Here is a 12,302-nt window from a genome sequence, read left to right as displayed (position 1 = left end):
GCCAAACGTGAAACCGAAAGCCATGCATGTTCGGCGGCCGAACCTCAACTTCGGCGGCCGAACCTGGCTTTTCTGCCTTGGTTCATTTCACTCAACAACTCATTTCCTTATGCATAAAACTTAATGAACATATCAAAACAGTATAGCAAAACATAAATCTAACTCTTCTAGAGACGTCCGACATCTCGGACCCCATCGGAAAGCAGAATTCCGACGCCGGACTCTCGCCGGGTATTACATTTGGCGCGGTTTCTGAGGTGTCATAGGATTGGTCTTGTGGCATTTGAAGTAGGATAGAACTCTTAAACTTTTAGAATTTTGAATTTCTGCAATTTCCCATGCTTCTGGATTTTCCTGTTGGGAACAGTCGATTGGGGCAGTGATTTGGGCAAATCGCTCGCCCCAATCGTGTCTGCGAGATGCTTCTGGGTTTCAATCTGTTTTTGCCTTTCCTGTGATTTGGCCAACGATCTGGGCAAATCAACTTGGGCATATCAAGACTTGAATTCTGGCTTCTTCTTTCCGCAGCTTCCTTGTCATTCTTTTGAAGCTGATTTGGCCAAATCACTTTGACCAAAACCGATTTTTCAGCTTTTTCTGCAGATTTTCTCCAAGCTTCCATTTTCCTCCTTTTCTGCAAAAAATATCATAAAAACATAAATTAAACTAGAAAAATACATATTTAAATAGCACTAATGATAATAAAAATGTGGCTAAATTATGCTTGATCAGAAAGTGAACAGCAGGACCTCTTCAACAACTTCTTTTGCAAAGCATCATACCTTGTCTCAAAGCCTGCAGCTCATTCTCTTCAATATAAACCTTCTCATTCATTTGATCAAGACACTTTGCATGAGCATCTCGGTATATAATCATGTCCTTAAAATTATAATCTTCCAATTCAAAGTTATAGAGGACCTTTAAACAGTCTATAACATGAACAATGGCTTAATGTTTAGCATCATCAAAGACTAACAAAACTAACCCCTACCCTCTTTGAGATAAACTTATTCCTTTCTACATCCGTATGTGGAAAGATCAATTTGACTATGTGCACACCATTCTATGATGGTTTTACATGATAGCATACATCAAGTAAACCCAAATTTTGGAAGATATGTTGAAGAATAGCCTTAAGAGGGACTCTAATAAACATTTTCTAATATGAGATAAAAAAAAAATATCAAGAACATAAAACAAAAATAGCATATAGCTTTTGCATATATCATATATGAAATTAATTAGATAATGGTTTCTTCCTTATTACTACTATTTTAATTTTGTTTATAGCAGTATTATTTTTGTTAATTTGAGTAAAAAAATGCCAATGCCTGCATCTTCTTGGTCAAACAAAACTTTTAATGGGTTCAATGTAAGGACACTACTCCTCTTCCTTCCAAATAAATATGTTTGTAATAAGAAACAAAACAGCAAGGAAAAATTTAAAAAAAAAAAACTTGAGACAGTTTACTACCAGCTAAACAACACACAACGAGACAAAATGAAGAGTAGAGTAAAATAATAGTAGTGCATAATAAGGAATAAGAAGTCAGTAAGCATCTCAGATGGAATAATCAAATGACCAAGAGGAAAGGCAGAAAAAGAAAGCAGAAGGAATATAGAACACCAACCTTAAATACAACCATGCAAACAAAGGTACGATGCTTGCCATTTATAGGCAAAACCAAGATCCAAAAATCAAATCTGTTAGGAAATCCTGTAAATACAGTAATATTTTACCAAATCTAGCAAAACATTTAATGAAGTGCATAGCATAATGGCTGAAGTATCAACGGAAGCTAAGCGTGAAACTGGAAAAGAAGATGAAGTTGTATTAAATAGCCTGTTAACAATTAAATCTATTAAAAATAACTACTGATGTTCTGAAAGAGAAATTGAATGAGCAATTAAATATCACATCTAATAAAGCCACAAACAACCAGTAAAAAGGCAAATAAAAGAAAACATTGGTAGCTAAGATAAAGCCACACCTCTAGCGCAAGTCATCTATGATATTGTTCATTAAACAGAGTAATTGGTGCATAAAGATACTCATGGAAGAAATGTAAGGATATTCATAGAGTGGATACAAAATGTGATATGTTCACTTAATGTAAACAATATACAGACCTATGCATAAGAATGCATGGCCATTAAGTCATTTACTGCCACGTAAGTTTTTTAAAAGAATACTGCAAGTAAAACCAAACATGGGAGTTCATGGACAATGGGACAATCATTGTCCATACATTACACTTGAAACTGCACCACTCAATAAGCAAGAATTACTATCAAAATATAGCTTTTACTTTTAAAGTATAGGAAATAAACTAAATATACATGGAGAAAAGAAACACAAGGAATAGGTGCAAAGAAGATAAAGGTTCCATGTAGAACAACATTTCTTCAGCAGCAACATTTTACGGGACACACAACATTACAGTCAACTGATAAATAGCACACGACTATTAAAATAATTTTTCTTAGAAAAAATACAGCGAATTCAGGGAGGAGAACACTGAAAGCACATGAAGCAAAGGAATCATAAAAAGGAAGACAGTGGAGATGCAGGTTTGTGCATAGTCGCAATCTTACATGCGTCAGTCCTATGGGAGCATTAATTGAATGAGTCCAATAGTGAAATAAAACTGCACCGCTGAATATTCACAAAATGATGTTGTTTTATAAAGGGGAAGGAGAGTGATGGAAATTGTTGTGTCATGAAAATAGAAAGCCAATAATTACTAATGATAAAAGACAGAAAAACTACCCAAAGGAGATAGCGAGCTAGGATTGCACAGGAGGGTAGGCAAGAAGGCAATAAAGGCTCCTATCATAAAGACAAAAAAAGAAAAAAAAAAACATGGAAACATAACTTGTGTTATAGAAAATGGAAATGAAAAATAGAAATTTTGCATACCTAAATTGACACTATTCATAGACTATTGTAAATTGTAACTAGGTTTTAATATATATATATATATATATATATATATATATATATACAACGTTTTACCATACTTTTTGTATGATGTTTTGAAATGATAAAAAAGCTCAAAAATAAAAAGTGCCACTATATGAATGACATATTATTTTAAAAATCTCATAAAGATCTCATTTAGATTATAAGAAGCATCATAGAAGGTTGTTCTTTTAAAAGTACGTTTTTTCTGTTATTTATACAATCAAAGAAAAAGTAGCTTTTATAATTATGAATACATAAGCCATTGGTGAGAGTTTGATATAGTATATTCCATCTATTAAATAAAAAAATTATAATTCCCGTGATCAACTGATTTAATTTTTTATTTGTTTATCTAATCTTTTATTTGTTTATATCCTCTCTTATATGTTTTTTTCTTTTCTGTTAGCTTATCTAATTTTTCTATTTCGCCTGAAACAAAAATATAAACTTTGACTCTTCTCATAAGATTATTTTTTGAAAATGAGTATGTTTTAAATGTTAGTTTTACTTTCATGATTGATTTTGTAGATAAGTGTTCGATATTAAACTACATCATAATTCAAATATTATAACTTTAAGAGATGCAAATTTAATTAATGGATATTAAGATATAAAATAATTTTAATAAGAATATTTAAATAATATAATGAATATCAAAATAATATAATTAACATTTAAAAGTTAATAGAATATAATAAACGTAGTATTTAATTAGTATAATAAAATATTTTTTTAATCTTTTTTTAATAACGGTTATAATTTGATCCATAAAATTTAGTACAATTTCAAATTTGAAAATGTAGTAATTTCACGATCCTCATTTTTATTAATTTATAAAACTAATGTTAGAAATTTTATTATTATTTAATAATTAATTTAATTTATTATATACTTTAAAAAAATTAATTTATTATATTTTATTCTTTCCATTGATATTATAAGGTAAATTTTTAATGTAAAAATGGTCGCTCAATTTATTATAATAATGAAGAATTAAATTTTATTAGTTATTAAAATCAATACATTATAATATATTATAAAAAATAACATTTGCGCGTTCCCTGTTGAAAAAAACTAATACTTAAGATTAGATACTGATTATACTATGAACTATTGTAGAATTTTTGGTATGAATAAAATTACTATTAAAATAATATCAAATGTAATTTTATTTTACAATAGTAAGATATTGGACGAAGAAGCTGTGAGAGTCTTGTTACATCACATTCATACCAAAATTTCTAAATCTTAGATGACAAAATAAAAAACATCTTAAATTTATTATACATACAGCTAAAATATTATTAACTTGTAAAAAAAAATTAACAATAAATTAAAATATAATATCTAAATTTTTTGTTAATAAAATAATCTCAATTTAAACCAACACATTAACTACAAGCTAACCCATAGCTAAGAAGGTTTTAGCGTTTGACTAAATCAGTAATCAGCGAGCTCTACAAATTTAAAGATATAGCCATTACAGTGTTCATAAAACTCATCAAATTACCACTTTCTTATCAACATATCAAAGATAATACTCAAATACAATTTCTTTTTTTTTTTTTTTTAAAGTAGGGAATGGGAAATATGGAGACCTGAATCTCTAGATGAGTCATGTGCCTTTAAAGCCAAGATAGGCTCCAAATACAAAATTTAATTTCAAAGTAAACTAATTTCACACTGAGAGCATAATCACCATCCAGTTCATCTACACGAGACTCCTTTAATACAACACTAGGAAACATGCAAAAGTACCAACAAACGATGACCTCAAACAAGAAAGATCCCACAAGTCATGGGACATAATACTATTTGAACTCTGCAAATAGGAACAACAGAATTATTGTTAATGACTACAAATCCTGTAACAGACACAAGTTACATACAGTCGATCCTTGCGCTTGCGGTGAAATTTCCAACCGAAGAAGAGTTCAAATTAACCAAATCTAATGCACAAAATTCAAACAAAATAATATAATTTGTGGCCACTTCTCATTGGAAAATCAACAACTGCATAGGGTTATCTAGACAACATTGAGCTGTAATCAGTTTGAACATAAAGAACAATCTATTCTTTTACTAGTGAGGCATCACATGCATCCAAAGAACTGTTCCAATGACGGAGAGCTGAACACATTTGCTGCAGTTCGTTCAGGTCTAATGGGAGAAACATGAAGCTGATACTTGATAAACCTCTGTAACAAAGAAAAATGGAAACTCAGGTGGCACAAGGTACAACGAGCACAAAAAAATTACAATCAGTAATTGATAAAGAATGACATGCGTTGGATGTTAATATTTACGGCTAACTGAGAAACAATTTCAGGATTAGTGTCAATATGCCAGTCTGGTTCTAGTTGCCGGACAAAAGATGATCGTCCATTTTCCGTGCTACAAAAGAGAACCTGCAGTCATGTTTTTTTTTCATCCGTTAGAGAACAAAAAGGAAGAATAAAACAGAAGGAAAAATGATGATGGCAGTATTAAAAGCTGCAAGTCAAGCAAATCCATATTCAAGCTTTATATTTAGTCACAATGTAAAGTTCATAGCTTTCTGGGAAGATCATGAAAGGGCACTCTCCAAGCTTGTTTCGTCTGAGGGGCAGCTTCCATTACAATCCCCAACTCTTAAAACAAGGGAAACAAAATTACTACAGAACTAATTATCAATCCCAATCATCCATCTCATTAGGAGCATGAATAAAGTTCAATGCTGCAGGAAGTAAACACTGCTTCTTCTTTTTCTTCTTCTTTATGTGCCAATGAGCCAATAACACACGCATTAGGATTTCGTTCCAACTTCAAAGTGCACGACTTCTCACAAGTATCTCATATTGTTTATTTCATAGTGAAATTTGATTGGGAGATTTTTCATTATATAAGTCAACATTCCTTATTGCTGGAAATTGGACTGACTAACATAATATGCACATTCCTTTTCTGATATTACCTAAGAAAGAGATGTCAAGGCCTCACTCCAATACAGAAGTGTTGTCAGCTAGGTCAATCAACAACATTCACCCGAAGAAGGTAAGAAATTAGCAAAAACTAACATAAAGAAGGCAGAGACGGGGTAGGTAGCATGTAAAGAGAAAAAAGATTACGCATGTACACAAGGTTGCTGCTACACCCATAACTCTTATCCTGGATAAGGCGTGCCTCCTTGTTGAGCTCCTTTCTACAGTAACGGAGTTTCCATTTCAAGATGCAAAGTATATATGGGACTTTCAGTAATCTACTTCCATGTGGAAATGAGCCTTTGTAAGGCCAATGTCTCACACTTACGCAAATAGAGGCATCACTTTTGAAATATTTTTTGGGTGTGAAAAGCAAAATGCCCTTTCTTTTACTTCAGCCATGGCATAGACCCCTAAGAGTCGATCTTTTTCAGAACTTTTTACCCTTAACTATTAGCGAAAGTGGAATCACAACCGTTGAAAGATCTGTGACTGGTTCTAGACTTGGGGCTGTTAAGCACAGTGACATCTTTAGAAAGAGCTGAATTGATGCCAGGAACAGGTTTCTTTTCTCCCAACATAACATCACACAGTCACAATTTCCCATAGTCTACTATTCTCATTGCAAATTCCAGTTACTTAAATCAGGGTCCTGCAGCATTACCTTTCACTTACATTTGATTTTGCATAAGCTAGAAGTCATTTCAACATCAACATATTCAAATTCCTTCCACTTATACCCTGTGATCTATCCATACCCTTGTTTGAGTAATTACCATTACATACCAAATGGCAGCCAAAACTTTAAATATTAAAACCATTTGCTGAAACATTTGTTCTGCCACCAGCAATGTTTTGTGTGTCATTTATATAATATTGTATTTCATAAAATATCAAGAAATTTACCTAAAGATTAAATTCAGTACTGAAAGCACAGTGGAAATACAATTAAACTAACAATGAGAAAAGAGTACAAAGACTGTGGACCAACCCATACCTTATTTGCTAGCAAGAATAAAGTGCTAATTTCATGCAACAAGTTTGTATTTGATACAAATGTTTAAAGTAAATAAAAAGGTGATTTTAGTAATTATAATTTTAATTTTTTCACATAATTCACATTTATTAGCAAAAAGATGTTATCTGTCATACCAAACAAAATTTAATAGGCAAATTTAAACTATACCAATGGTCAAAATTGACATCTTCATTTTCATTAAATGAATGATATGGACAATGTGATTAAAAAGTTTCAATTAATTTTACAAATGTCAATGCTATTGATACATCTTTGTTGTCGCCGCAAAGTTGTCATACCATTTTGATTTTGCTCATCTAATGACCAACAAAACTACCAATGTGATTGGTATTGCAATCAGCGATGACTCTAGTATTAAGGTCTTCAAGGAGCAAGGATTTTAAAAAAGAGAGAAGTAAGATAAAATATATAATAATAATAGATCAATATTCACTCGTATTATCACAGTACAGTTGTTGTTAAAAGAATAATTAAGAATATATTCTAAGCATGGAGACAGCTGGTACATAATGCTGTCATCTTCAAGAAATTATAGGTGAACTTTCTTTCTTAGGCCATCTAGAGAGATTGAGGATATTTACTGCAGTAATATTTTCCGAGAGTTAAAAGTAATTTTCAAGGAGTTTATGTTCAATGAGTAGGCATAATTTTCTCAAGAATCAAATTCGTTCAGTTCAATCACTGAAAGATCATACAAACATCTTCATAATTTCGCTGGACGAGTCCATATTAAGAAAATTAATCAAATTTATGATGACTACCTATTGATAAATACAGCATGAATACTAAAATTGATGCCAAGAAATTCGTAGCATTGTACTATGGACAATATCATGGATTATTTGCATGCAGTAATGACCCACAACTTATAGTATCCTGATGAGTCATAAAATCCAACCTCAGTAATTTTCATAGATATATAACCTAGAAATAGTATAATGTAGAAGCCATTTTTAATTACCTTGTCTTTGACAAGACCACCAGATGTAAAAAACCCTGCATTTTCCAATGCTGCAAGAACCTTTTGCTGCAGGATATTGTTCATGATATGAATATAAAGAAAAATATAGCAAACATAATTGACAAAATGAAAGCCGAAATAAAATAAACAAAAAAAAGCCGCTTGGAAAGAAATTAAGCTCATTTACAGTTAATGCAACTAGCTAATAAAAGCAAACACTTGATCGACCAACAGCAACCCTATTAGTAAAAAGAAAAATCTCCAACAAGAAGAAAGTTGAGAATATTGATCCATTATATTTTTTGAAACATCCAGCCAATTCAGAATTTTTAATTATTAAAATTGACCCAGGGTTCATGCATGAGTAATTTTAGCAAAAAATAACATTATTGCACATGGTAAAGGTCAGAGATGTGTGTGCCATCACAGGAAATAATTATGCAAATAAGAAAAAGTATACTGACATCATGAACCACAATCACCCAAAATGCAACACAGTTAAGCATATTGATAATCTTCACTATTTGATAAGATACTGTTGTAAACAATAGAGTTTGCACTTACTTCACTCTCATCATCAAGAACTCTTTCCATGAGATAAAGATCACAAAATTTGGTTATCTCCAATAGCACTTCCAGCACGGAGGACCTCACAGTAGCTTGTTTCTGCCCTTAACAAAACAAATAAAGTTAATCCTTTGCATATAGCTGTTAAAAGCACAAATTTCAATGAAAAAGCATTTCACCACCTGAAGCTCCTCTGGAACACTTTCTTCAAGGATTACTCCAAGTAAGCGGCATGTTACCTGCATAGAACAAGTTATAAGATGTGAATCCCAAAGCAGAATGGCTGTCTTTATGAAAGAAGTTCAAACTCTTCGCTTGCTACTTTGACAGAAACAAAAAATAATACAATGCCAATAGTTGAGAAATCTCATTAGAATGAAATTTCAAAACTCAATTGAAAGATGAGGCAAGAAAGCAATTTTTGTGGTTAGTGATGTGGCATGTATTTTAATACCACATAACATGCTCTGAGAATTTTAGAAGAACTATAAATTATCACCGACAGATACAATAGAGGCTAACTTGAGCCAAATGGCACGGCAGTTGACTAGTATTTGTTGATGGATAATAAAGCCTAACTTGAACAAATGGCTGGTAGTATTACAAAAGCCTGAACAAAAGACCCATAAGTTGCTTGCCCAATTTAAATGAGCTTTGCACTCAATCAGACAGGATAATCTAAATATAGAAATGGGCAATTAAAATTATCTGAATGCATCTGATACTACATTTTTACATACATTTCAAGTAATTGTCGAACAGTAATGCATTCAAATACCTGTTCAATTTTTTGCCAACATTTTAGAGAGAGAGAGAGAGAAAGAGAAGAGAGAATTCAATTCCAAAGAGAATTTGATTTTTCCAATGATAGAATTCAACTTTTGTTCCCAATACTTTAGAAAAAAAAAAGAGAAAGAGAGAGTGTCTCCTACACATAAAAAGGTACATGAAAGTGACTCCTCTAAGTTGTCAATGTGCATGTGTTGTATTGACTAAGAGCGAAACCAACAATCTGTGTTTCACCCGCTGGCTTTTTTTTAATGACCAATAGATTCCTCATGGAATATATGTTTAACCTTTTCTTAATCAGAAGAAAGTCAAAAACTCAACAAACAAGGTCCAATTGCATGTATTCAACTTATAGAAGTGATGAATAGCTCAAGTGTTGCCACAGATACATAAAATTGGCACATAAACTAAGATGTTTGAAAAAATATATGTTAAAACTCATCTAAATCATGTTAAAATTGAGCATGCAGAACATACTTCAAACAAATGCAAACAAAAAATGGAAAAATTATGTTGGCACATCTGACAGGCAACAAATGTTTACCTTTCTTCCTTCACTTAATTTCTGTCTAACTATCTGTCCCAAAGTTGGCTGAAAAAGTAGAGAAAATGCACAATAAGAATACACAATGCCTACTCAAATGACGACAATAATTTTCAGATCAGGACAACAAATGATGCTTACTTTTACTGGTTGAAAGAATTCATCAACAACATTTTGTGCTCTCAAATCCTCTGATGAAGAACGAACTCCAGATGGTATCAATGTTGAATTTGATTGAGTACCGACAACAGAGCTACTAGTTGTAGGAGCTTGTCGTTTTGGTCGCCTTTGTTGAGGTCCACCAGGTGACCTCAAGAGCCTCCATGTAAAGACTATGGCAACTGCAAGGCCTGCAATAGCCCCAACAGATCGAGAATCCTGATACCAATTTTACAGGGGTAAGAACTACTAAATATACCAATTACCAAATGAAAAGTAATTTCTTTTGCTCGATATAACACCTGCCACATAACAACACCTATCATTATAGATAGAAAACATCCACTATATTTAAGACCTAATAATTTGTAAAATAACACATTGTCACAAGGTGAAGATGGTTTGGCCGTATAGAGTATTCCAACATGAGTTAAGATTCAAGAACATAAACAGATTTCTCAAGATGAAAATAAAATCAAAGAAAACCCAAGAACAAGTAACATTTTTAAGCTTCAAAATTTGTGTTTATGAAGATTAAAGGAAAAATCTCCACCTAGCTAAGTTATTTACCTTTGTTAACCCATTTGTTATTATGGTCAAATGGAGAAAGATGCCACTTTCCGAACTTAAGAAAAATTCAACAAACAGAAAAGCTTGTAAGGAAATAACATAAACACATTTCCATTAGTTCACCAAACATTGTTAGTCAACCTTGTGTGTCACCAACCACCAGCAACACCACACTGGTTAACCACAATTTTAAGTAAAACCAAGTAATTTTACCATTTTTTCTCATAAATAATATTATAGTAAACAGAAAAAAATACGCAAGGAAGGTCATCCATCAAAGAAAACGGAACATCATCCCCACGCAGCTCTCCACAACAGGAGCTTAATACATGGCACATTTCCCAATTATATCAGCATAATTGCTACAGCATCCAGTGAGATAATAATGAATACTGCTCCTATTATTTCTGAAATGTAAAACTCCCTGCCCTTAAAACCCACAAGCAAGTAAGCACTAACTGCACGAAGTTCACCACTAACTCAAGACAAATTCCTCTATCCTAGTGAATTCCAGCGCCATTCAAGAAAATCTGGTCTTAAATAAAAACCACGAAAAATGCAAACAAAGCTTCAACTAATAAACAACTAGTATAGGAAATCGCTAATACTGAAGGTATGATCCTTGAATATACACATGCATCCAATTGCAACCGTTTTAATGTCACCAATCCATGATCTACAAATCTATCAATGGCAACAAAATCCAAAGCAATTTAGACACATTATGTTAAAGAAATGCAGAAATTCAAAATAGACGAATGATCGATCCCAATAGGTTGACAAAAAAAAAAGGGAAATTAAAAATGAAAGCCTTATAGATCAAACTAGAAAATGAAAATGAAAACGAAAACCAAAATTGAAATGAAAGTAAAAGCAAGAGATGAGAGAGAGAGAGAGAGAGAGAGAGAGACCAGGTTATGGAAAGAGATCGAGAAGAGATTAGACATCTTGACGGTTATGTAAGCGCCGAACCGCTTGATCAGCTGCAACAGCTCTTCCTTCGATGAGTCTGCCATATGCCCTAAGACTTGAGAAATTCCCCAATCTCTCTATTAGACGATCCAAAACGCTGTGCCGTTTTAACAACAAAGGCCAAAAAAAAGGGGGAAATCTCTTTTGCTTCTTTGAGAAATGCTTTAGATTCTGAGGACTTCCATTGATCAATTTAAGACAAAGCAGCTTCTTGCGAAAGATGGAGAGAGACAGAGAAGCAGTCGACCGCTTCTGCCTTTGCCTTTGCGATTCCCAAAGGAGAAAGAGTGAGACAGAATGTTGTTTTATGAGTTTTGTTTTCCGTTTAATTAAGAAAAATTACTATTAGTTACTTATATTTTATTAAAATTAATTATTTGACCTCTTTTCTTCTAAAACCAAAAAAGTACAAATAAATACCTTGGAGAATTTACTCATTTTCACACGTCTTTAATTTAATTTATATTAAATTAAAATAATATTTTATAATATTATATAATTAAAAATAATGATAATTTATAAATATAATTAAAAAATATTAACATAATAATTAAAATATAATTATTAATTAAAAAAATATAATTTATATTTCCTCAGCATCTATAGTTTAATATGACTTACAGTAATATTTGATAATATAATATTTATATTAATATTTAAAAATTATATTATTTATTAACGGTAAAATATTATATGTTTTTTATTTTTTTAACAATTAAAATATAGTTAAATATTTGATTTCACATCTTATATTTATTAAAAAATATTTTTTTCTT

The 12,302-nt window shown here is 31.8% G+C and overlaps 1 protein-coding gene across 2 annotated transcripts; it reads right to left on the bottom strand.

Moving 5' to 3' along the window:
* Nucleotides 1-4,733: 4,733 nt before the first annotated feature.
* Nucleotides 4,734-11,829, bottom strand: LOC110628257 (peroxisome biogenesis protein 22). Of its 2 annotated transcripts, none has more exons than XM_021774828.2 (8): nucleotides 11,466-11,829; nucleotides 9,967-10,203; nucleotides 9,826-9,873; nucleotides 8,675-8,731; nucleotides 8,490-8,591; nucleotides 7,926-7,991; nucleotides 5,253-5,373; nucleotides 4,734-5,163 (listed from the first exon to the last, which is right to left on the bottom strand). In XM_021774828.2, exons 1-8 carry the CDS (start codon nucleotides 11,568-11,570, stop codon nucleotides 5,126-5,128), a joined length of 774 nt encoding a protein of 257 aa, XP_021630520.1. In that variant the 5' UTR covers nucleotides 11,571-11,829; the 3' UTR covers nucleotides 4,734-5,125. The 2 variants fall into 2 exon arrangements, with proteins under 2 accessions (XP_021630520.1, XP_021630519.1); XM_021774827.2 differs by having other exon boundaries at nucleotides 5,272-5,373; nucleotides 11,466-11,828.
* Nucleotides 11,830-12,302: the final 473 nt, after the last annotated feature.

The sequence above is a fragment of the Manihot esculenta genome, chromosome 12 (genome assembly GCF_001659605.2).
Source record: "Manihot esculenta cultivar AM560-2 chromosome 12, M.esculenta_v8, whole genome shotgun sequence".
NCBI lineage: Eukaryota > Viridiplantae > Streptophyta > Magnoliopsida > Malpighiales > Euphorbiaceae > Manihot > Manihot esculenta.
The sequence above is the reverse complement of the archived record's forward strand: the minus strand, read 5'-3'. Positions and strand labels throughout refer to the sequence as shown.